This window comes from Spea bombifrons, chromosome 4, assembly GCF_027358695.1.
Source record: "Spea bombifrons isolate aSpeBom1 chromosome 4, aSpeBom1.2.pri, whole genome shotgun sequence".
Taxonomy (NCBI): domain Eukaryota; kingdom Metazoa; phylum Chordata; class Amphibia; order Anura; family Pelobatidae; genus Spea; species Spea bombifrons.
The window spans coordinates 105,982,178-106,007,489 of record NC_071090.1 but is presented as its reverse complement, the minus strand read 5'-3'; the positions used below and the strand labels follow the sequence as shown (position 1 = coordinate 106,007,489).

The following is a 25,312-nucleotide window of genomic DNA, read 5'->3' as shown; positions in this document are numbered from 1 at the left end:
GGTTCTAGATGTTCAGAATTGGTACATGTCTCTTGTTCATAGAACACAATACTCGAGCGGCATGCACCTGACCTGCCCGGCCGGTTAATATAAAGCCTTTTATTTTTTTTTTGTACCTTTAATAATGTTTGTAACAGGAGCAGGACTCCGCTTAGCGTAACCAGTCCCACGGCACGTACATTGAAACGTAACATTAAACACTTTAACGCGGCTGATCCCGTTAGGGGCAAATCGATCTTAAACATGGGGCAAAAACTTAAACAAGGGGTGAGAAGTTACTGATAGTGTAGTGCAAAGATCTGAATGGGCCCTATGCATACCTCCCAACTTCTTACCCCCCCCCCGGTGAGTCGGGATGCCGGGGGTGCAGAGCTTGGGAGGTGGGGTGTCACTGAAACCGGCAGCACTTCTGTGCATGCGCACAATTCTGCACAGACCAACATCCCCCCCCCCGGACAATGGAATCTCAAGTCCCCCGAGCTCTACCCCGTCCTGAAAAGCGGGATAAGAGGTAGAGCTTGGCAAGACAGCAGGATAATGGGGCAAAAATCAGGACTACCCCACGCAGAGAGGGACAGTTGGGAGGCAAGCATATGCTAGAAGAATCTGGCGTGAAATATCTAAAGATCTGTATAAAACAGGTTAATTTAACAGCTGGCGCCCCCATAAACGCCCGGAAACCCACCTAGGGCCACATACAGCGGGAAGAGGACTCAGGGGGGCTTAACTTAACTAAAATTCTTGGAAACAGACCCAAAGATCCACATCAGTCATCTGTGACCGGACCGTGTCTCTCTCCAAACCGCCCACCACGCCGACCAATCACAGCTCTCGCAGGCAGGAAGTTGTGACGTGCTGCTGCGCACGTGCCGGCCAACCCGCGTCCTTCCGATAATTAAAATCAGGCGCCGATCCCGTAAAAAGTTTAACCCCCCCCTCACTAAAAATGTTAGCGGCAAAAAAAATAAATATTAAAAAGGTATTCTTCTATTTCGGAACCCTTTCATTTATAAGAGCGATGCGGAATTCTCGAGACAGTTGGAGCGTATCAAACGATTCTAGTGCAAAGTAGCCGATGAAACATCCCCTGCCGACGGGATCGCTCCACCGGTTGCTATGGTAATAACACCGGCTTCGAGACTTTGCGCCCCAGATTCGCTTCTCGTGTATAACCCTCCGAGGGGCTGAAATCTCGTATATTAATGTAAAAAATATTAAACGTCATTACAGACAGGTTTTTCTGCCCCACCCCCGAACACGACAATTATATAAAAACAAGAAAAAAAAAACACAAAAAAAAAAAAGTGCGCTGGCAGAAAAGCAATAGCTTTATAGTGAATTTAAAGGGACGGTAACGCCTATTATTTTTTGTTTTTGTTTATTTTTTTTATTATTTACTAAAAATAAGTCCTCCATAAAATGTTATATTGTAGACAATATAAACGTCACACGAGATGCTTTCCATGGCGGCTTTCCTCTGATCGGTAGTTTTTAATAACGACGTCATCACGAAGCGGGAGCTTGCAGAGGTTTCGTTTAAGGTGCTGAACATGAATCTAATACTGACCCCCCCACCCCGATTCTATACATTACAAGCTATACTTTGCTGTAGCAGGGAAGCCTAAGGAAACACGAATACGGATCAGCCGCGGGGGAATGGCCCCGGCGGGCCACGGTAACCAGTTTAGGACGTAGAAAGCCTTCGGGGGGCGCGCACGGATTTTAGTCCAATAGCAACCAACAGGCAGAGAGTAACAGGACAGGAGTCATGTTGCCGTCGGTAACGAGCAAGGTTTGGCACTCTGATCCGAGCTTGATTCGGGGGGGGGGGGCTGACTCACTCAAACGCAGCAAGCCCGTTTCCAGAAAACGAGATCGCTATGTATAGTACGTGCATTTATACATAGGTAGGCGGGAACATTCCCGGAGCGCTTATCCCAGTCCCGTTAAGCCACTGGACTCGTAAATTGTGCAAACCGAAGGATCAGCCTCCGTGGAATAAGGAACATGGCGAATACACCCCACCACTTTTTATGATACACATATACACACACGCACGCACACGCGCACTCCTCCCTCCTCCACCACAAACCAGTGTCTCTACACTTATATACACAAACATCATCTCCCGCCGTCTGCGGCGCGGCCCCCCCTTTGTAAAGATCCCCCCCCCTCTAAAGGGGGTTATACAGACCAGGGAGAAATAAAGGGGCAGGGGACATGAATTATTAAAAAATAAAACTCTCTCTCTCTCTCTGGGGCAAGAGGAATGCAGGAGTTGGGTTATCGGGCCCAGTGATATAGAGTATCTACCCCCCGCTGCACTATAAAACGATGCAGAGTATCTATATACAGCTCGATCTCAGTAAACGGTACGGAGTTATATCAAAAAACCGGCTTTGGGACTGCGGTGCGCCCTGCGGCGATGCCGAGTATCTCTATACACCGATAATGAACAGGCTGGGCTATATAATGACACTGCGTATAACTGTATACTGATAATGGACGCGCGGCGTTGGCTAAATGATACGGAGTACCTCATGCAGCGGTGTATAGCGATACCGAGCGCACCCGCACCAGTCTCATGATGGTGTAGCGACGCGCTGCCATGCTGCTGAAATCCTCGTGCGGTGATGACGGCCCATCTCCTGAGTACCTTATTGTCCTCCCCGCTGCCCCGCGGCGAGGCAGAGGGGGCGATCTACATTTCACGGGTGCGTGGGAAAGGGGTCGGCGCAATCCTTCAGACCCCCGTCGTATCCGGACCCGTGGTCGCCGCCGGCACCGCCGCCCCCGACCAGGTCGGGCTCCATCTTGCCGGTGTCGTTGATGAACGATGTGTAAGCGTCTCCCTCGGCCATGAGCAGCTTCAGTTTGGGGATCCAGCTCTTGCGCACCACACGGCGGGCGTTGGTACACATGTCTGCCGCTATGGCGTTCATCTCGCTCTCCTTGAAGTTGGGTGCAAAGTTCTGGCAGTAAACTGTGAAGAGAATAATGGTCGGTCACCACGGGTAGGAGATCTCCCAATCAGCACAACGTCAAACTACTAGATATCATGCGGATTCTGCCTACGGGGCACATTAATAAAAAGGATCAAATAACATGCCCATGCGCTACCACCCCCACCCCCAAGGCTTCTAATGACCACATTTAACGAGTGGGGTCTCACATTTGACTGCGTGCAGCACTCGGCTGTCCAGTGGTTTCCGGCTGGGGTCGTTCGTGGAGGAGCGAATTCCAGTCCCGCAACTGTTAGCCAACGTGTTCCTGCCGCGGTAGAAGAGAGAGTGAGTGAATTATGCCCAAACGACACGGACATTCATTAACACATGCACATACAGCTCCTAAACACATCCTTTAGACCCTCTCACCGCTCTTTGATTTGCCCCAACTTTCCCCAATTACCCCTAAACGCCTACTCCGGCACCTCTCACGTACTAGCTCCTTTATTCAATTAACCCCACGGCCTCTTACCCCCCAGCCTCCTAGCCCTATGGCTCCTCTGCATGGCTAGCTGTATGCGCCCTCTCGCGCATCCTTCCCTGGTCTAGCCCACCGCTCACCTGTCAAAGAAAGACGCCAGGAGCCTGCGGAGAAGCACTTTATGCCGTGTGCCTGCGCTGATGTGACAGTTCATCAGCTGAGCGCGAGTGATAAAGACATTGGTACCTAAAAGAGAGAGGAAAAAAAATATCCTGTGGGTAAATACTTAGTCTCCATCACCGTTAAGTACAGAGCGCCATAGAAGCCCACTGTGATAATTCCACGTCACGTCGAATGCTTCGCAATGTCCGCTCGGCGTGGTGGAGACTAACCTGTAACCAGCTCTATCTTCTCGGCGGGGTCCCCCTCTTCGTAGAGCTTGGGGTGGCAGCGGTTCCCGATCTGACTGATGAGTTCCGCGGGAAGAGTGGCCAAGTCCTGCCTCACGCGCACGCGATTCCTCGATTCGGAGACCACGGGGTCCGGAAGTGCTTCCACCTTCTCAGTGGCTGGAAGAAAATAATAATAATCATTTTGCAGGCGCGGGTGAAAGAAACGCATCGGGGTGACGGGGTGAGGCCAGAACATTGGGACAATGGCACTCACAGGGGACACCGTGCCAATACGCTCAAGAAACCAGAGAAAGGTTTTCTGATACTTTACAATATTTCAGAATTTCTATTCACATATACAGTCATCTATATGAACAAAACATCATAAAGGCACACGCACCTGGGGTCTCACCCGCCGGGTTGACGTTCATCATGCTATACATGGCGTACATGTTACAGATCTGCCTGTACTGCTCCTCGGTTCCATCTTCTCCCACCTCCTCTTCGTCATCTTCTTCGTTGTGGAACGAGCCGGGGCTGTCGCTCGTGTACGCGCTGGAAGTGCCAGGACTTGTTCTCTCGGATCCCTGCGGCGCCACCGGTGCTGGGTTACCTCCACCGCCTCCTTGAGAGAACCTGGCCACCTTCCGGACCCCACCGCCGGCTTCTTTCTGCCCCCCATCCCAGAGTCTCTTGGCCACGGGTGTGCACTGCACCGCCTCCGACTCGTGGCTCTCGGTCTTCACCCGTGGAGCTCGGGACGAGGCGGCGGAGGAAGAAGACGAGGAGAGAGCTGCTGCCGGCGGCGGAGCGGTCGCCACAGCTGCCGCCGCTGGACTCGGTGGCTCGGAGCCGGGGGTCTCTTCGGGGTGAAGCCCCTGGGAGTCGCAGCTGGGAGAGCTGACCTTCAGGAAGAACTCTGTTCCTTTCTCCATGATCTCCTGGATCTGCAGGAAGCCAGCCGTGTACATGAGTAGGAATTGGTCCCCCACGTTCATGCTAAGCCTCCCCGTGTAGCAGAAGCTCAGGATCTGTTGAAAGGACTGCGGTTGGACCGAGCCTGGCAGCTCCACCACCGGGTTCTTGCTGTTGTGGAACAGATCTCTGAAGTAGGAGCTGCTGGCCGCCAGCACGGCCCGGTGGGCCCGGAACTGGTGCCCGCGGACCACAACAAAGACATCGCAGTAAAGTCCCTGGAGTCGCTGCTCGTTCAGGCATTCCAGGATACTGTTCCCAAAGTTGGGAATCTCCATCTGGAGGGTCTGAGACATGGTGAGAAGACGGGGGCCGCACAAGAGGCCGATGGGAAGGGATACAGGGGAGGGTGCAGAGGCTGTGGAGGAAGGACATGAAGCAAAGGAGTTAATAATATTCGATAATATCCCAGATAACGTACATATTCTACAACCAAAGCCTACGGGGGCCTCGGACTGACCAATGGCGACGAGGCAGAAAGACTTTTAACAATGCGAAGGAATCAATCGATTACACGAGAATCCTTACCGACGGCAGAGTCCCCGGCAGGCAACGAGGACGACATTCCGTATTTGTGTCGCTAATTTCACTGAATTTCCCAATTATTAAAACGACATCTTAAGCTTGTTAAAGAGGGGCGGGTTTTTTTTTTTGGGGGGGGACAGGGCCGGGGTTTGTGGTCCTGCCAAGACGCGTCCGTGCCGGCTTACTATAACGCGCGCGGGGCCCGCTGACCGCGGCTAGTGAATGTGCTAGCATCAGTCCGTTCCACTGATCCCTGAGTAATTACATCTGACTGCGAGCGCTCGCTGCCCGCGTGACCACAGCGCCGGCGGCAGGAAGCTTGAATGATCCCCGCACCGTGCCGGGACTAACGGAGGGCGCGTGACGCGTGCTACCGGATCGCCATCCAATCGACGACCAATGAAAAATGATGAAATCCACGTGTGTGTGTGTGTGTGCGTGTGCGTGTACCATAGTTTAAATAGAGCCGAAGCCGCGCCAGTCGGAAGGATAATCCTGATTTTCACTTTTTATAGGGCGCACATTGGACAGTAAGTGCCTCTCACATCCACGCGCTTCACGCAGATCTCCTCACCACGGACGGGTTCAGGAGTCAGCCCAGCGGCTCTCCCTCCGCCATAACCACACAGCAGCCTGCGGGACAGCTGAGGGGTACCTTACAAGTAATATATAGATTATCCTTCTGTATATGAGCGAGGGCAGCCACCCGAGATACCTGTCACGAAATGACTGATTATTCCTCCTTATTAAACCAATAAAGGCGGTGAGGACAGGGCAGGGGAGACGCGTTGGGTATATATATATATATATATATATATATATATATATATATATATATATATATATATATATATATATATATATATATATATATTCTACTCAAGTCTCTAAAGCTATGGCAGGAGCCACGGGCTGTTAAGAAATAATTAACAATCTCCCAAAACATGACGACAAGGAGACCGCTTCACCATCCCGCGGGGCGAAGGCACAATACCCACCAAGAACACTCGCTGCCCCCAGTGCCACCAGTAACGGCACCAACCGGAATCCCATAATAACAGATATGACAGCGGAACCGTCTCTTCCCCCGAATCCTCCTCCTATTCACCAATTACTCTACATAAGATGTTTTTTACATATAAACACAGAATTAGCCGATCGGCCCCGTTCGGCCCCCGCCTAGTCGCCCATTTCTCCTGCTGTAAAGCTCTAAATCAGTCGTTGGTCTCGTCTTAGACTCAGGATCCTTATGTCTATCCCATGTAAATCCCCTTACATTAATATGATTATTTATTGTATATAGCGCCATTAGATTCTGTAGCGCTGTACAAAGGGTAGACGGGACATAAGATGACAACAGGTGAGGAGGGCCCTGCTCACAAGAGCTTACAATCTAGAGGGAGTTGGGGTTTATTACACAAGCGCTGTAAGGATGGAGCAGCAGCCCTGGAGTAAGTATTGCAGGGAATGGACTAGGAAGGGCGAGCTGAAGGAATACGGGTCGCAAGAGATTTTATGAAGGACCGAAGACGGCAGGGGGGATTGCGAAGACATTCAAGAGGATAGGGATAGAAATCAGAGGAGAGAATAAATAATAAAGGAGATGATTGGATGAGTGGAGAGAGCGGCGAGGAGGGTATTTATAGATGAGTGGAGAGAGCGGTGAGGAGGGTATTTAGAGATGAGTGGAGAGAGTGGTGAGGAGGGTATTTAGAGATGAGTGGAGAGAGCGGTTAGGAGGGTATTTAGAGATGAGTGGAGAGAGCGGTGAGGAGGGTATTTAGAGATGAGTGGAGAGAGCGGTGAGGAGGGTATTTAGAGATGAGTGGAGAGAGCGGTGAGGAGGGTATTTAGAGATGAGCGGAGAGAGCGGTGAGGAGGGTATTTAGAGATGAGTGGAGAGAGCGGTTAGGAGGGTATTTAGAGATGAGTGGAGAGAGCGGTTAGGAGGGTATTTAGAGATGAGTGGAGAGAGCGGTTAGGAGGGTATTTAGAGATGAGCGGTGAGGAGGGTATTTAGAGATGAGTGGAGAGAGCGGTGAGGAGGGTATTTAGAGATGAGTGGAGAGAGCGGTGAGGAGGGTATTTAGAGATGAGTGGAGAGAGCGGTGGGGAGGGTATTTAGAGATGAGTGGAGAGAGCGGTGAGGAGGGTATTTAGAGATGAGTGGAGAGAGCGGTAGGGAGGGTATTTAGAGATGAGTGGAGAGAGCGGTGAGGAGGGTATTTAGAGATGAGTGGAGAGAGCGGTGAGGAGGGTATTTAGAGATGAGTGGAGAGAGGGGTGAGGAGGGTATTTAGAGATGAGTGGAGAGAGCGGTGAGGAGGGTATTTAGAGATGAGTGGAGAGAGCGGTGAGGAGGGTATTTAGAGATGAGTGGAGAGAGCGGTGAGGAGGGTATTTAGAGATGAGTGGAGAGAGCGGTGAGGAGGGTATTTAGAGATGAGTGGAGAGAGCGGTGAGGAGGGTATTTAGAGATGAGTGAGGAGATGTAGGGAGGGTATTTAGAGATGAGCGGTGAGGAGGGTATTTAGAGATGAGTGGAGAGAGCGGTGAGGAGGGTATTTAGAGATGAGCGGAGAGAGCGGTGAGGAGGGTATTTAGAGATGAGTGGAGAAAGCGGTGAGGAGGGTATTTAGAGATGAGTGGAGAGAGCGGTGAGGAGGGTATTTAGAGATGAGTGGAGAGAGCGGTGAGGAGGGTATTTAGAGATGAGTGGAGAGAGGGGTGAGGAGGGTATTTAGAGATGAGTGGAGAGAGGGGTGAGGAGGGTATTTAGAGATGAGTGGAGAGAGGGGTGAGGAGGGTATTTAGAGATGAGTGGAGAGAGGGGTGAGGAGGGTATTTAGAGATGAGCGGAGAGAGCGGTTAGGAGGGTATTTAGAGATGAGTGGAGAGAGCGGTTAGGAGGGTATTTAGAGATGAGCGGAGAGAGCGGTGGGGAGGGTATTTAGAGATGAGAGCGGAGAGAGCGGTGGGGAGGGTATTTAGAGATGAGTGAGGAGAGAGCGGTGAGGAGGGTATTTAGAGATGAGTGCAGAGAGAGCGGTGAGGAGGGTATTTAGAGATGAGTGGAGAGAGAGCGGTGAGGAGGGTATTTAGAGATGAGTGGAGAGAGAGCGGTGAGGAGGGTATTTAGAGATGAGTGGAGAGAGAGCGGTGAGGAGGGTATTTAGAGATGAGTGAGGAGATGTAGGGAGGGTATTTAGAGATGAGCGGTGAGGAGGGTATTTAGAGATGAGAGAGAGCGGTGAGGAGGGTATTTAGAGATGAGTGGAGAGAGTGGTGAGGAGGGTATTTAGAGATGAGCGGAGAGAGCGGTGAGGAGGGTATTTAGAGATGAGTGGAGAGAGCGGTGAGGAGGGTATTTAGAGATGAGTGGAGAGAGCGGTGAGGAGGGTATTTGGAGATGAGAGAGAGCGGTGAGGAGGGTATTTAGAGATGAGCGGAGAGAGCGGTGAGGAAGGTATTTAGAGATGAGAGCGGAGAGAGCGGTGAGGAGGGTATTTAGAGATGAGTGGAGAGAGCGGTGAGGAGGGCATTTAGAGATGAGTGGAGAGAGCGGTGAGGAGGGTATTTAGAGATGAGTGGAGAGAGCGGTGAGGAGGGTATTTAGAGATGAGTGGAGAGAGCGGTGAGGAGGGTATTTAGAGATGAGTGGAGAGAGCGGTGAGGAGGGTATTTAGAGATGAGTGGAGAGAGGGGTGAGGAGGGTATTTAGAGATGAGTGAGGAGATGTAGGGAGGGTATTTAGAGATGAGTGGAGAGAGCGGTGAGGAGGGTATTTAGAGATGAGTGGAGAGAGCGGTGAGGAGGGTATTTAGAGAGGAGATGTAGGGAGAGGAACCGCTGTGAAGGGCTTTGAAAGTAAGAGCGGGGATTTTGAAGAGAATCCTGAAGCGCACAGGCAGCCGGTGAAGAGACTGACAGAGGGGAGAGACGTTAGTAAAGCGATGGGAGAGAGGAAGAATTCTGGCAGCAACATTCATGGTGGATTGTAGAGAGGAGAGACGGGTGATGGAGACCATCTATTACAGACTTACAATAATCGAGGCGGGAGATAATGACCTCTACCACTTCTGCTGGGAGGTTGTTCCACTTATTTACCACCCTGTCAGTAAAGTAAAACGCCCTTAAACGTGTGTTCCAGTGAATGGTTTTATCATATAGCATTGTGAATCCGTCTCTCCCCCGCAGCCCTGAACCCAGATCCCCCCTCACTTAGTGTCGAAGCTGAAGTATTTCTCAGCAATTACAGACATGCAAACAGTAAGTTAAGGCAAACTACGCAATAAACTGTTACAATGTATACATCGCTCCTTGTCCCAAACCCTTCACAGGGAAAGGAACACAGTAATCAATATCTGTTAAAAAGTCACGGTATCTTGGGAGAGGTCGGCTGTCAGACCCCAACTTACATATAAAATGAGGTATTTTTTACTGCCGGGGAGACGTTTCACTGGGTCTAAACGTGGCAGAAGTTTTAACCCATTCAGGACCCAGTGGGATGCTTTCTGGCACATTAAGAATCACAGATTAATAACAAAATTATAAGCAAAGACCATATTACGTACGTCGCGAGGTACGATCGCAGGGCTACAACCTAACCCTCGCATGACCGTTACCGGAGTTAAAAGACTAAACATTTTAACTGGGGGGGGGGTGTGTGTGTATAGAATTAGTTTATTTAAACAAAGGGTTAAAATGGTGGTCACTGCCTGCATAGGGTGGTTTCTGGGGGGAGGTGAGCGCAGGCAGAGCTTCTTGTATACACAGGGGGAGGTGAGCAAACAGATAAGATGCATGAGAATGGTGGTCTGGCTGGATATTTATGGGGGGGGGCACAAGTTTAAACATATACATTATATACATTATAGCAATTCAAACAGTGAAATTACTGAGGCACCGTGATATATACTGATAGTGTGACATAGGATCACTAACACACACATTATGTGTATATATATATATATATATATATATATATATATATATATATATATATTTTAAGGTTTAATAGTATAGAAATGAAACAATTTGCTGTAAATCATGAGGTATAGAGAAGTAAGCCGGAAACCTATATGTACTCCATCTTCAGATACCCCATACGACCCCAGCATGGCTGCTTTGGATTGTTAGCCGTTTAATAGATGGAGGGGCCGAGTATGGGATAAATAAAGATGGCGACTGAGGCTTTATATTAGGGGAACCACATGATGGAGCCTGTTGCAACAAGGAGAGTGAACCTACCCGGTGGTCGGTCCTCCTACTCACACCGCGGTCCGCTCCCCCCGGTCGCCGTTTCCGCTGCTCGGGTCTCAGCGGCCATTCATCGCCAGGAAGGGGAAAGGTAGCCAACCCCGATAACTCGAAGCCCAGGGAAGATGGAACGAGCGCCGAGTAAACTGAGCCAGACTATGGGGCCAGACACAATCAATAGATCGCCGAGAGCGGCAGACAAGCTGTGGGGGAAAGGGGATAATTGAGAGGCGAGATGAATAGAGCGCCTATCCAGAGCGTAGATAAAATGTGTAAATTAGTCTAAATTAGAGATAGAAGTGAGTAAGTGACGGAATAGCGCACTATCTGCACTACGTTATAGCGATAACACAAACGAGGTGTCTGGTGTTGGGCCATAGAACTGATGTTAAGAATTAATGTGAGCAGGGCAAAGACTCGGATGAACGGCGGATGGCTAGAGTCAAAGACGATGGGAAACGTTAAAAGTATGGAGCGTACCGAGCCGGTAACTGCAGGAGACGGACAAGCCAGACGGACCGAACCAACGAAGATTCACAGGGGGATGCACTAGATCGCCGATAGTACCGATTCCAGACTATGGAGGAGATACACAGGGGAGAGCGAACGAACGCCGAGAAACAGAGCAGACAAGCAATCCGGGGAAATGCATCAGAGCGACAAAATCAAGAGCCGGGCCGTTGAGGCGAGAATCGATTATCGAGAAACCGAGCAGACTACAGTCTAAGGGGTGTTAATGGAAAGTCGAATAATAGAACAGACGACGGGAGAGATAGACAGGCGAGGCAATACACTGCAGAGTGATGGAGCAGACACCCAGGAGAGACGAATAGAGCATCGAGCTTCCAAGAATAGACAGAAAGGAAACACGGAGGAGGAGGGGTGCGGGAAAACCAAACAAAGGCAGCAGCAGTGGATTATCGCACGACGGAGTCAGACACCACATTTGGAAGTCTGGGATGTCAGAGACGGAGATGCAGACAGGAAGTGGGAATGTGCTGTCTGCAGTGCAAAGGGCTCTGTGCATTATTATTATCATCATCATCATCATCATCTTTTATTTATATATAGGTGTTTTTATACAAAAAGAAACAGTCCTGCACATATCTTAATTTCACTTATACCAGATAAAATTAAAGCGTGGCAATATCAACGTAACTTAAAACTATGCATGGAATAGTTATATGCAATAGCAACAAAGAACATTTTAAATGTCTGCTCAATTACATTAGGCCATGTATATATAAACATACATACGTGCGCACACACCCTCACTCTACATGTTCCTTCCCGGGACTGTACTGTGCAATACGGGACCCTTGGGAGATACGGTCTAGGAGCTCGTGATGTTTGCTGTGTGTGACAGGGCTATACAGCGCGAAAAGTCTCAGTATTGTACAAATACAATCCCTTATTCTTCTCACCGCTCTACACATTTCCATTAAAAGCTGTCGTTGGGTAATATAAAGGCAAATCTTTGGTAAAGCACCTTCCCTAGGTTCACCTATAACCGTACCCCCTAAAACAAGAGCTAAGACCATCTAGACAGCCCCCCCCCAAGGGCCTTGCTGGGATAAGAAAAAACTACTTCATATAGTAGAATAAGTGGATGTTTACATTGCATCTCTTACCCTTCGCCTGAAGATAATATAATTCATATACTGCATGGAACAAGATCATCACAGCGTTGCGGGACACATGCGGTTAAAAATGCATCGCCATGGGTTTTCTGCAAGCCAGGGTTAAAACACGGGAAGGGCTTCACTTGTGTGCTCCTTAGCATGCGTTAGACCTTAACACTTTCAGTGCCAGGAACAAGGACTAATTTTTGAGCATTAGGACAGCCTGGGTAGGTGGGACACTGATGGAGCTCATGCCGAGGAAGCCCACCGCGAGATCGCCATTGCTGCGCCGATCGCCAATCCGTAGGGGGGAGGGGGTTGACATCAGCACCCTCATCATTATTGTGGCTGGAAGTGATGGGAATTGTGTTCCTCAGCCATATTTTTAAATTAAAGACACATAGATCTATAAATTCATGTGCTTTTTATTTTTTTCACAGGAGTCTGGAGCCTGCGCTGTCGCTGTTAATGATATCTGCAGAGAAGATGCATTTTCCTGCATGCTGGTCTCACAATAGATAATCTTGCTGCATGCCAGCGCTTTTACTTTATTTACTGCAGTGGCTATCATGGTAGTAACGGCCATAGCAAGCGTCCCGCTCCACGGACTCGTCTCAGGGATCAAACTGTCACTTTAAAGCTGCCGGTGTTATCAGTCGCTGACTACAGAGGATACCTTCCAATGTAGCTCTAAGTGTAAGGCTTTCCCCTTTAACTTGCATATATGGTTAAACGTATGAGATTTGCCACTACAGATCGTCAGAAGCCATGATGGAGTACGGTATGTGCTTGGCGTCCAGGGACCATTTTTCCGTTTCTCGCACGTGAAGAAAAATGTATTTTTCCGCCAAAATCTATTTTCAAAAATACTACGTTCTAGTTTTTGCATAATATAATGTTTTCAGGCAGCTGCGTATCAGCCATTCTTGCTCTGTTATCTGATCTACCAAACACACACTACACGCCTCCTCCTTATCATGCTTCCTGTGGTAATTATTAGAATAACTCGGTCTTGATCACCTAGCCGTGTACACTTCATTAGCATTGCCGTAAAGCATCGGCTCAGTGTGGTGTTTGAGGTGGGAAAGGCACCCAAAATATCACATGACTGATAACAATGGCCGCTTCCAGATAAAGGGAGATTATTGGAACAAAATGAGGTTTCTGTCAACGCCAACCTACATTACTGTATACAGCGCTTAGGAGTGTTACTGTATACAGTGTTAGAGGTTAATACTGTATACAGCTCTGGAGGGGGTTATTACTGTATACAGCGCTGGGGGGGTTATTACTGTATACAGCGCTGGGGGGTTATATTACTGTATACAGCGCTGGGGGGTTATATTACTGTATACAGCTCTGGAGGGGGTTATTACTGTATACAGCGCTGGGGGGTTATATTACTGTATACAGCGCTGGGGGGTTATATTACTGTATACAGCGCTGGGGGTTATATTACTGTATACAGCTCTGGAGGGGGTTATTACTGTATACAGCGCTGGGGGGGTTATTACTGTATACAGCACTGGGGGGGTTACTGCTGTATACAGTGCTGGGGAGTTATATTACTGTATACAGCGCTGGGGAGTTATATTACTGTATACAGCGCTGGGGGTTATATTACTGTATACAGGGCTGGGGTGTTATTACTGTATACAGCGCTGGGGGTTATATTACTCTATACATCTCTGCGGAGGCTTTCAAGGAGCGGACGCACATTATTATTACGCAAAAGGATTAAAGTGATTAATCACGAGACATCATGAGATTCGACCAATGGTTCCTGGCACAGCTCTCCATTGCAAGCCTCAAGCGGGACCCTCTTTCCCTAATGCAGCGGGTGGTCTTAGTCCCTCAGTTCTAGTTCTGTGTAAGAAGCGCTATGGAAATTGTTGGCGCCATACTGTGTGTATATATATATATATATATATATATATACGATGTCAAAAAATAGAGTATTGCAGAGTATGCGGTGATACCTTTTTTATTGGACTAACATAATATTAAAAAGACAAGCTTTCGAGAGTTATCCTCCCTTCATCAGGTCTGAAGCAATACTAATCAACATGATAGAGGTTACAACTTAAAACAAGTATAGAAAACCCACAGACAGGTACAGCTACCTTCACAATTCAAGCTTTCATCCCAAACACACTAAACAAGGTGTCATTTACAGCCAAGCCATAAGATACCACCGTATTTACTCTGACACTCAGGACAGAGACAAACACCTGGGCGCGCTGGCAGAGTCATTTCAGAAGAAGGGCTACAAGGAAAAAACGATATCCAAAAAAATTTAATCTGCTGTAACGACACCACGGGAAAGGCTTCTAGAATACTAAAAAAAGGATAACACAAGCAGGATCCCTCTGGTAGTTACCTACAACCCAACTCTTGAGGTAATCCGCAAAATTATTAAAGACCTACAGCCGATATTCTCAGAAGACCCCATACTGAAAAAAATATTCCCTCAGCCCCCAATACTGGCATTCAAACAACCACCAAACCTAAGGAAAAGATTAGTGCGCAGCAAACTGGCCCCAGAACAGGAGCATACACAGAATGGCACTGTACCATGCAACAAATCCCGCTGCAAACTTTGCCAACATATATGTGACAGTAACACAGCCAGTCACAACAACAAAACATACATCATCAAAGACTCTTACTCATGTACATCGGCAAACGTGGTGTACATCATACAATGCTCTGCATGTGACAAAGGGTGCTACATTGGAGAAACTGGGCTTAAGCTGCACCTTAGAATGAACCTGCGCCGAAGCTCCATCAAACACCATGAGGAAGAAAAATATTGCACCCCGGTAGGACACCATTTCACACAGAACAATCACTCCATCCAAAACCTAAAAATTAAAGTACTCAAAGGAAATTTCAGAGACTCTCAGGAAAGAAAAACATTTGAGATGAAAATGATTACACATTTTAACACCATAAAAGAGGGACTTAATGTGGATTCTGGTTTCCTTACACACTACCAGAACTTCATATGAACTTCATCTAGTCATCCAATGTCTAATTGCTGTTATCTTTGATGTTTTACTGCGGTTATTGGTTTCCCTAAGTTTATTTGTTCTGTCCCTGGGTTATCTCTCTACCTCTCTGCATTTCTCACCTCCAGACCTATTATTTACGACACCCCACTCAACCCCCCCCTTCTCTTATACCATCACTTGTTTTAAGTTGTAACCTCTATTATGTTGATTAGTATTGCTTCAGACCTGATGAAGGGAGGATAACTCTCGAAAGCTTTTTAATATTATGTTAGTCCAATAAAAAAGGTATCACCGCATACTCTGCAATACTCTATTTTTTGACATCGTGTCTACTGGACTAATACGGCTTCACCCTTTTACATATATATATATATATATATATATATATATATATATAGTAATAATGTATAATTACAAGCACAAAGAGCAATGTTGGCTTTAATGTCATAACAGTTTTTGTTAACTTTCATTTTTATTCAGCATAATATTCGACAAACAGCGAATGACGCCAAGAAGAATCCTGCTGCATCTACACGAGTCTGTATGAATTATACAAACCTCACAGAAAGTAACATTGTATACAGCAGTTAACTCCATACATTTCAATTGGGATCAACTGTTATAAAAGTGTAAAAAAAATAAAAAATTATATATATTATAAAATTATAAATATATATATATAGAGAGACAATTATACACTGACAAAGTTATTATCTGAAGTGATTTGGTAGATATATGTTAATTCAGGAGCGCTTTCTCCCTCTACAGGCATGCCGTAGTAATGAAATAGAAGCGAATGACGCGACTGACTAGATTTGAGCCGCCGGGGCTCCCGTCCGTCGCCTTGTGATTCGCTTGTTTCGAGCACGTGACCAGCCGCAGCTTGTGTGTCAAGATGGCGGCGCCCTAGTGAGCATGCCGGGGTAAGACGTGGATGGCAGGAGTATAAGTTTGTGAACTGAATGTAAGAATATTACGATATGCCTGAATAAAGATAATGGGCGGGAATATATTAAGAAGTATTGGGGAATGCATGTTGTTGGTGTACGGGTCACATGGGCGATAAGAGTATTATTTACCGGGGTGCCTTGGTTATTGTAGCAGCTGATAACTTCACATTAATCCTGAGACTATCACAGCATTCATTTATTTTTCTCTTTCAGGTTTATTTCTCCATAACTATACACCCGATGCGAGCAGCTGTTTGTAGGATCTGCCCTTTTGCTGCCCTTCTTTACAAGCAGAAACAGCAGCTCATTGGAAGGGGATTAAGTACCAAAAACATGGAGGGGGCTGCTGTGACAGAGGGTCCCGGAGAGACGATTATCACCGAGGGAAAAGCCAAAGTCATTTACCCCAGTGCAAACCAAGTATTCTATAACCCTGTGCAGGAGTTTAACAGAGACCTGACGTGAGTATGCCAGAAGAGCTTACTCTCTAATAATATACACAGGTGTATACAACATCTGTTGGTACAAAGAAGGTCATTATTTACTAATATATATGATCCCTGTGTGTAACACATGAAAAGTCTAAAAATATGGCCCTGCAGAGCTTGCAATCTAACACAAGAATATACCAGCCATTCAGGGATAGAAACTTCCATTATTATACGATTATAATGCGGCACATGACCCGGTGATTTGATAAAAGGGAAAACAAAGATAAAATTAACTAGGATAGCCAATCCTGTTCCGCAGAGCTTACACTCCGGAATGTAAAGTACTGAACAGAGCGTGCAGGATAAGCCGTGCATTTGTATTCTGTATCATTTATACATGTTCCCTTACAGTTGTGCTGTGGTCACTGAATTTGCTCGCATGCAGCTTCAACAAAAAGGCATTGACAGTGAGTAATACTCTTCTCTTCCAGCATTATCCGCCCATTATTATTGTTATTATTGTTTTTATATAGCGCCGCCATGTTCTGCAGTGCTGTACAAAGGGTAGACAGGACAAAACAATTCGTATACAACATAACAAGATGGCATACAGGCACAAGAAGCGAGGAGGACCCTGCTCACAGGAGCTTACAATCTAGAGATACATTTGATTACTTTAAGCCTGAAATGATTCTTAATTTTGTATTTTTAGCTTCTGAAACGTGTCTATTGAATGCTTGTCGTACATTTGATTTTACCCGAAATACCAACGTTTCACGTTAATGCTACAGGGCTCTTGATTTACTCTACTAATCTATAGTATAATGAATAGATTGCTGTACTTTTTCTTCTCTCTCTCTCTCGCTCTCTCTCTCTTTGAGATCATGCTCTCTCTTTGTACGTACAATGGATCCTTCAGACCTGGTTGTGATCGTGGCGTTTCTTTCCTCTGCAGTTGAGGTTCCTGGCGAGAGAAAGGAGCAGAAAGTGGTGGTGAATTTATCTGATGCTGGGGAGGAGACGCCAAGTCCCGTTCCAGAGGTCGATCCCACCCCTGCCACTCGTCCAGTTGCGCATGTTGGGGAGTCCTGCCCTGTAAGTTCCCAATAATCAGTTGCTAGATGATCGAAGGAAACTATCGCAATATGTCACCTTTGCTTAAAGTGAAGCAAGATGGGAAACGCGGCTACATGATATAGGCTTGTTGGCTACCCAGACCATGGTGTCAGTTTGGATATTTTGATAACTGATTATAAATTAGCATATCAGCCGGTGGACTGATTAATGGATGAAAAGGGAGAACCAATGTTTGTTTTTCCTCGATGTTTCCATCACATACATATCAGCTTCCTCACACTTTTGTTTCCTTAACACCATTCTCTCCTTCTGACCCCTTGTCTGTCATAATTGTGTTTATATGGACTGAGCTAAGGTTACCCCAAAATGCCTGTTACTTGTACTCACTGCATCCGTTCCCTTCGCAGGACGGCCTGCGCGTTTTGGAGGGCCTGGCCGCCTCTGGTCTGCGCTCGATCCGCTTTGCCCGTGAAGTTCCTGGGCTGCAGAGTATTGTTGCCAATGACTTCTCATCAAGTGCCGTTGAACTTATTAAAAGAAACATAGAGTTTAATGATGTTGGAAACCTGGTTACTGCCAGCTTTAATGATGCCAGGTGAGATCACCTTCCTTAAGCGTATGGAATCAACTCTTAAGAACATGTATGTGCTGCTCGGATGCTCTGGAGGACACAGGAGTCTAAATGGACGGGCTGAGAATGTTAAGCAGATGTGTCCCACCTCAGTCCTCAAGGTCTGCAGGCATCCATGTTTTCTACTTTGTGTGTGAGTTTCTGGAACCCCATCGATGCATTTGGTCTTTTAGATCTGTCTTATTGAGTTTAGGCGGATCTGGGCTATGCATTCAGCACGGCTCGCTTCTTGGTTGTCTTTAACCAGTGCTAACCATCGATCATCGCCTTGATAGGTTACTGATGTGTGCCAAGAGGGACTCGCGCGACCGGTTTGATGTTATAGATCTGGATCCCTATGGAAGCCCATCCATGTTCCTCGATGCTGCCGTGCAGAGCATAAGCGATGGAGGTAAACGCGTTTTATGGCGGGAACCATTTGCGTTCTTACCGGCTGCTCTCCGTTATTATTGGCAGCCTTTTTCTTTCACTTCTACCCTTAGGACATTGCTTTTCTTTCTTTCCTTATGATCATGTTGTGTGACTCCATTCCAACGTTTAAACCATTCCCCTTCTCCCTTTTATGCTCTAAAAGCTTCTCTAGCCTTGCAAGGCCCTGAACCCGTCTGCCATTTTGCTGTTGCCTCCGATCTGGATTATTTGCTGAGCCCTTCCCCCACCTTTTCTTTCCAGGTCTGCTCTGTGTTACTTGCACGGACATGGCGGTGATGGCCGGAAACAGCGGCGAGACCTGTTACAGCAAATACGGAGCCATGTCTCTAAAGTCCAGATTCTGTCATGAAATGGTGAGACTCTCTTTTTAACTCTACGGTCTGTGGGATGCTATGCAGCCTCACCCAACCCATGTAAGTGACGCACACAGCTCTCTTATCTGAGTTATCAATGCTACTCTCGTAGTACTGAGCGGTGTACTGAGACGGAATAAGCGTCGTTGAACGCCATCGGGTAGCCATATTCCCGCTGCTCGGCTACATCCTTAAAAACCTATGCCAACCGAAACACGGTGTCTGTGAGGGCTTCTGGGAGTTGTAGTCCAATAGCATGCAAAGGTCCATTTCACAAAAACTTTCCCACAGCCATAACTCTTTAAGACTAAACAGATCACATTGAAAGGATCTTTCTCCTCCTGATTTTCAGAAGCTGAGAATAACCGGTCGTTTGCGCTGCAATATTTCTGTAATTTTTTTTACATTTTATATTAAAAAAAAAAAGAGAATATGAATGTGATTTAGAGGGTGTGTGTCAGCTAACTTTATATTGGTAACTGCAATTGTTTTTGTGTTGCTGATAATGTAGTATGTTTCTTAAGGAAATAAGACATTAGAGTTTGTTTTGCTTGAGACTTTTCTCCACTGGTGGATAGCCCTATAGAAAAGTGTGTATTATATTTACTAGATAAGGCAAACGGGAAGAACCTGGGGGGCTACAGGGTTTTCTTATCCCTAGAAAAATCTTTTTAACACATTCTTATTATGGTCTGTCGCCCAAAGCCCCAATTAGTCTGCTAGAACTCCCGTTAACTTTGGTGAAAGTCAGCACGGAAAACGCCAATATTTGTAGAGTTGATGAAATTTTCTTCGTTAATGTCTTGGGTGACCTCAGCGACCGTCCAGAATCGGCATTGACCTCGGCAGATTCAGAGCTGCCACGGGATCCTGCACAGCCCAAAAGAGTTATTCCGGAATTTCCTACCGTTAATGGCGGTTGTATTCTCAGCTGAACGTATATTTGGTTTTGTTTCCTTTACTAATTATTGTTTCTCTCAGGCGCTCCGCATCCTCCTGCACAGCTTGGATCTCCGCTCGAATTGCTACCAGCGATACATCGTCCCGCTACTCAGCGTCTCTGCCGACTTCTACATCCGCGTCTTCGTGCGCGTTTTCACGGGGCAAGCGACCGTCAAGCTTTCTGCCAGGTGCACCAACCATTAACCTAAATGTAGATAGAATAATGATGAGGCAGAAGTGTCCCTAACATAATGCGTTCGTAAAGAGGTTTTTCACCTGTAATTAAAATGATCTTAGATATTACTAAACAGTTAAAAAAAATAATAATAATAAAAAAAGTATTATTTCTATATTTTTTATTTCTTGTAAATGTCTGCAAATTCCTCCTCCTGACATCACAAACATCATAACCCTGTGAATATTCCTTGGGTGTCATTATTTAAAAATGTGGAATATATATAGTGTGTGTGTGTGTGTGTATATATATAGATAGATAGATAGATAGATAGATATATATATCATTTTATATGATACTGGTATATACGACGAGGGAATTTAAACATGCGTGGAATAGACATAAAGCTATCGTGAGTCTTTACAACAGGAAAACTAAGCAGGCTAGACGGCAAAGTCCTGTTTCTATATGTTCTGTTTATTATTGTGAATCGTCTCCCCTCCTATCTCTGTAGTAAACAAGCCATGGTGTATAACTGTGTGGGATGCGGCACGTACCATCTGCAGCGACTGGGGAAGGCAGTCAGCCACGGAAACAAGTGAGTGTCACGCATGTGATGTGTGACGTGATCCTGCTTTGTCTATTTTCTTGCTTGTTTTTTTTTTGGGGGGGGGGCATTCCTTTTTTTTATTTTTAAAGAAAATGTGAATAATAGCCTGGTATTTGTAAAGCACAATGCCATGTACAGTGTATATCCATTTTAATATATATATAATATACACAATTATTCATGTATCAGACAAGACTTGAAATGTGGTTACAGATCAGTCCTAAAGCCGCTTGTATTTCTTCCAACCCATCTCCAGTATGAAGTTCTCTGCCGGAACCGGCCCTCCGGTGGGGATGAGCTGCGAGTTCTGCCAACAGAGGCATCAGGTAATTAAAGCCGATGTTTTTAGTATATTTTAGAGTTCACCACACTATGCATTTATTGTGTATACAGGTGAAAATAATAAAATAAATATATAATTTATAGTATGGATTTCTGTTTCTACGTAAGAATGTTCTCATTATGCCCATTAATTAGGCTCATTACCAGTTTACAGGCTTCGTTAATAGTTTTGGTTAATAAACTTTTTTGGTTAATAAACTTCTGGTGTCCACTTTTTCAGATTGGGGGCCCTCTCTGGGCCGAGCCGCTCCATGACACAGACTTCGTGCAGCGTGTTATTTCTGCTGTAGAACGAAATCCAAAGAGATTCAAGACTTCGGAGAGAATTCAGGGAATGCTGAGCATGGCGACAGAGGTGAGAGAGAAGCATCGCAGCCCCAATGCAGATGGGCACGGAGTCTGTCCCTCCCCCCGCAGGGTGACACAGACAGGAGGGGGCTATGGGGCACAGAGTCTGTCCCTCCCGCCGCAGGGTGACAGACAGGAGGGAGCTATGGGGCACGGAGTCTGTCCCTCCCGCCGCAGGGTGACACAGACAGGAGGGGCTATGGGGGACGGAGTCTGTCCCTGCCCCCGCAGGGTGACACAGACAGGAGGGGGCTAGGGGGCACGGAGTCTGTCCCTCCCCCCGCAGGGTGACATAGGCAGGAGGGGGCTATGAGGCATGGAGTCTGTCCCTCCCGCCGCAGGGTGACACAGACAGGAGGGGCTATGGGGGACGGAGTCTGTCCCTACCCCCGCAGGGTGACACAGACAGGAGGGGCTATGGGGGACGGAGTCTGTCCCTACCCCCGCAGGGTGACACAGACAGGAGGGGGCTATAGGGCACGGAGGCTGTCCCTCCTCCTGCAGGGTGACACAGACAGGAGGGGCTATGGGGGACGGAGTCTGTCCCTACCCCCGCAGGGTGACACAGACAGGAGGGGGCTATGGGGCACGGAGTCTGTCTCTCCCACCACAGGGTGACAGACAGGAGGGGGCTATGGGGCACGGAGTCTGTCCCTCCCCCCGCAGGGTGACGCAGACAGGAGGGGCCTATGGGGCATGGAGTCTGTCCCTTCCCCCGCAGGGTGACACAGACAGGAGGGGCTATGGGGCACGGAGTCTGCCCCTCCCACCGCAGGGTGATATAGATAGAGGTGATAAGAATTCTCATGTGTTTCGCAGGAGCTGAGAGATGTCCCGTTATACTACACCTTGGATAACATAAGCAGTGTGGTTCGCTGTAGCACCCCTTCACTGCTGCAGTTCCGGTGAGTCGGGCTGGACTGTAAATATAAATCTAGTTGCTGTTTGTTGGGGTTTATTCTCTAAAAGGTGACTTCGCAGGAGAGCTGTGCTTTCAGCTTCCTGACTTTGCTCTATATTATGAAGGGCCAACCACAGATCAACCACACTGTGCTTCTGCTGCAGGAGGAGCAACCAAGCCCTGTATAATGTATAGTTAGATAAATGAGTTTGTATCTCTGCGTAATTACTTGGCCGTATTTATACGTGACCGTTGTTTTCTCTTCTGTCAGCTCTGCTCTGCTGCATGCAGGTTACAGGGTCTCCCTGTCTCACGCTTGTAAGAACGCGGTGAAAACAGATGCCCCGCCATCGGTGGTCTGGGATATAATGAGGTGCTGGGTGAGTAGAGTCGTTACGTGGCAGGTTCGGGGAGACGTATTGAGATTGTCCCATTTATTTCAAACGATTGTTTTAATGTTGCTGAAAGAACTGCAAAGAAATTCACTAATGTCACACAACAAAAGCTGAATATATTTCCTGCTATAGTTGGTTATAAGAATACAGTCCCATAATAGTCTCTCTTTAGAAAATAACATACTATATATATATATATATATATATAAGATTTATTCAGGCCTTTGCTAAATATACAATCATGGGGGACAAAAAGTGGCAATTTTTGTAATTGCTTTAATGAAAACATGGTAATATATTTTACTGTATTGTAATATGTATGACATCATCAACTCAGGCCTGTGAAGGCTCTTGATTATGATATGATGGAATGCACTGTACTTTAAAATAAATAAATAAACATAAATAGAGGGCGAGGCACAACAAAAAGTTCTGTTTTTTGAAAGCTTAGTCAGTGCCGCATGATTGTCACTCCAATCAAAGATTATTTTGTATAAATTTGATTAAAATGCATATTCACTTTATAACCCTACAGGAAAAGCAGAACCCTGTGAAGAGGGAAAAACTATCAGCAACAAGTCCAGCTTTCCATATTCTAAGCAAAGAACCCAGGTCTGTAAATGCAAAGTGGCCCCTCTGTAATATCTGTATTCATACAGCTCCTGTCTGTTACATTATACACAGTGCGGGGCTCCTCGGGGGTGGATCCCAGTAATATCTGTATTCATACAGCTCCTGTCTGTTACGTTATACACAGTGCAGGGTCCCTCTGGGGTAGGATCCCAGTAATATCTGTATTTATACAGCTCCTTTCTGTTACGTTATACACAGTGCAGCCCCCTCTGGGGTGGATCCCAGTAATATCTGTATTTATACAGCTCCTTTCTGTTACGTTATACACAGTGCAGGGTCCCTCTGGGGTAGGATCCCAGTAATATCTGTATTTATACAGCTCCTTTCTGTTACATTATACACAGTGCGGGGCTCCTCTGGGGTAGGATCCCAGTAATATCTGTATTTATACAGCTCCTTTCTGTTACATTATACACAGTGCGGCTCCTCGGGGGTGGATCCCAGTAATATCTGTATTTATACAGCTCCTTTCTGTTACATTATACACACAGGTGGATCCCAGTAATGTGTATTTATACAGCTCCTTTCTGTTACAGCGTCCAGGCGTGTTTCGATGTGCGAGACGACGCCAATCCAAAATCTCGAAAAATGGGTTTAAAGAGATTTCAGGAAAATCCAGAGGCTAACTGGGGCCCCAAAGCAAGAGCTAAAGCAGGGTAATTATTACATGGGCTGCTCGCTCGTTCCGTTCTTAATGTCATGTAACAGAGAATAACACTAAGGCGCTATAGTCGTCATTTGTTACACTGGTGGACACAATCAGCCATTTCAAGCCTTGATCTTTACGGTCTTTTTTTTTTTTTCTCGTGGGTAGGGGACACGTTTCTGCGTCACTGGAGGAAAGGCGAAAACAGCACCAGAACAAGAGGAAGACGCCTGCGGGCTCTGATAACGGCCAGCTTAAAAACTTCCCCTGCAAGAAGTTCAGACAGGTGAGCCCGGGAGCGGATGGGTAATACTAGACCACCTGACGTGCTGTGACTGTTAAACCCTCCTATTATTCCCTTAACTCCCCCCCAACCATCAGCCTCAATCTGGAGTTTTATTCTATTTTATATATTCTTTATTGTCCTTTTCTAAGGGTTCCTGCGACATGGGAGACGGCTGCAGATACTCTCACAGCGAGTGTGAGCAAAGGGCGGATGCCCAGGACGGCGGTCCTCCGCTACCGGATGAAGCAGCCCCCCAGTAGCGGCACGGGGGGGATAGTCTGGCTGCATCTGTGCTGTTTTAAAGGGACAAGAAGCTCCGGAATAGTATAAATTCTCTATTGTAAATATCAACGTGGCCTTTATTTTTTTTATTATTCAATGTATTTTTAAGTCGCTGAGGAATCCGTCTTCCCCACGAGGACCGGAAGCCGATCTCACGGAACGAACACCAAATCGATGTAGAGGGACTGTAACCCCAAACGAGGAACATAGGGGTGTTTATGGGATTTCAAGCCGAAGGGTGGGGAGGAGGCAGCTATGCCCTGATTTACAAGGTACACGTGATATCCACACGTGTTCAGATTTAACATGTACAGGCATGTGTAAGTGTGACGGTAACTGAACATGTATATTTAAAAAGGCACATAGTCCACGTTATTTTTGTTGTCGTGCAGCGTGTACAGGTCAGCCCTCCAGCTATCGCCTTTACCACTTAACTACCCCTTTTAAGTTTGGAATTTTCAGGGGTCCGAGAGATTCTCGGGTTAATCGCTAAGCTTCACGCCGAGGCATCGTCCCCGCACACCCCAGAAGAACTCTTGCCGTCTGAAATGCGGGTCAAACCCTCAATTATCAGAGGATAACCTCCCCAACGAGTAGGCTTTGGGGAATTCAGTTTCTATTATCTTTTGTAGGGTATACCTCCTGATAAAACCCCCAGCGGGGGG

The 25,312-nt window shown here is 46.8% G+C and overlaps 3 protein-coding genes across 7 annotated transcripts in view; 1 reads left to right on the top strand and 2 right to left on the bottom strand.

Annotated features, from left to right (window-relative positions):
- Nucleotides 1-25,312, bottom strand: part of WDR83OS (WD repeat domain 83 opposite strand) — a 123,356-nt gene that overhangs the window by 75,267 nt on the left and 22,777 nt on the right. The gene's annotated exons all lie outside the window — the stretch shown is intronic.
- Nucleotides 1,850-11,185, bottom strand: NACC1 (nucleus accumbens associated 1). Of its 3 annotated transcripts, none has more exons than XM_053464941.1 (7): nt 11,058-11,185; nt 10,569-10,733; nt 4,219-5,151; nt 3,819-3,995; nt 3,567-3,672; nt 3,173-3,270; nt 1,850-2,983 (listed from the first exon to the last, which is right to left on the bottom strand). In XM_053464941.1, the coding sequence occupies exons 3-7, from the start codon at nt 5,087-5,089 to the stop codon at nt 2,709-2,711; spliced, it is 1,527 nt and encodes a 508-aa protein (XP_053320916.1). In that variant the 5' UTR covers nt 5,090-5,151; nt 10,569-10,733; nt 11,058-11,185; the 3' UTR covers nt 1,850-2,708. The 3 variants fall into 3 exon arrangements, with proteins under 3 accessions (XP_053320916.1, XP_053320915.1, XP_053320917.1); XM_053464940.1 differs by having other exon boundaries at nt 10,569-10,780; nt 11,058-11,137; XM_053464942.1 differs by having other exon boundaries at nt 10,569-11,114.
- Nucleotides 16,102-24,712, top strand: TRMT1 (tRNA methyltransferase 1). Of its 3 annotated transcripts, none has more exons than XM_053464937.1 (17): nt 16,102-16,136; nt 16,377-16,624; nt 17,006-17,061; nt 17,550-17,689; nt 18,079-18,266; nt 18,578-18,693; nt 18,975-19,087; nt 20,069-20,217; nt 20,719-20,802; nt 21,071-21,140; nt 21,377-21,511; nt 22,324-22,409; nt 22,677-22,785; nt 23,336-23,412; nt 23,970-24,089; nt 24,248-24,365; nt 24,515-24,712. In XM_053464937.1, exons 2-17 carry the CDS (start codon nt 16,404-16,406, stop codon nt 24,623-24,625), a joined length of 1,893 nt encoding a protein of 630 aa, XP_053320912.1. In that variant the 5' UTR covers nt 16,102-16,136; nt 16,377-16,403; the 3' UTR covers nt 24,626-24,712. The 3 variants fall into 3 exon arrangements, with proteins under 3 accessions (XP_053320912.1, XP_053320911.1, XP_053320913.1); XM_053464936.1 differs by having other exon boundaries at nt 16,108-16,177; XM_053464938.1 differs by lacking the exon at nt 24,248-24,365 and having other exon boundaries at nt 16,108-16,177.

Excerpts from the sequence above, each read along its gene's own strand:
- NACC1 (XM_053464941.1), bottom strand. The coding sequence starts at position 5,089 with ATGTCTCAGACCCTCCAGATGGAGATTCCCAACTTTGGGAACAGTATC. Across the intron at positions 3,271-3,566 it reads CTGGCGTCTTTCTTTGACAG|GAACACGTTGGCTAACAGTT; the intron begins GTGAGCGGTGGG and ends CTACCGCGGCAG. Across the intron at positions 2,984-3,172 it reads AGTGCTGCACGCAGTCAAAT|TTTACTGCCAGAACTTTGCA; the intron begins GTGAGACCCCAC and ends TTCTCTTCACAG.
- TRMT1 (XM_053464937.1), top strand. The coding sequence starts at position 16,404 with ATGCGAGCAGCTGTTTGTAGGATCTGCCCTTTTGCTGCCCTTCTTTAC. Across the intron at positions 20,803-21,070 it reads GCAGTCAGCCACGGAAACAA|TATGAAGTTCTCTGCCGGAA; the intron begins GTGAGTGTCACG and ends ACCCATCTCCAG. Across the intron at positions 21,512-22,323 it reads TGCTGAGCATGGCGACAGAG|GAGCTGAGAGATGTCCCGTT; the intron begins GTGAGAGAGAAG and ends TGTGTTTCGCAG.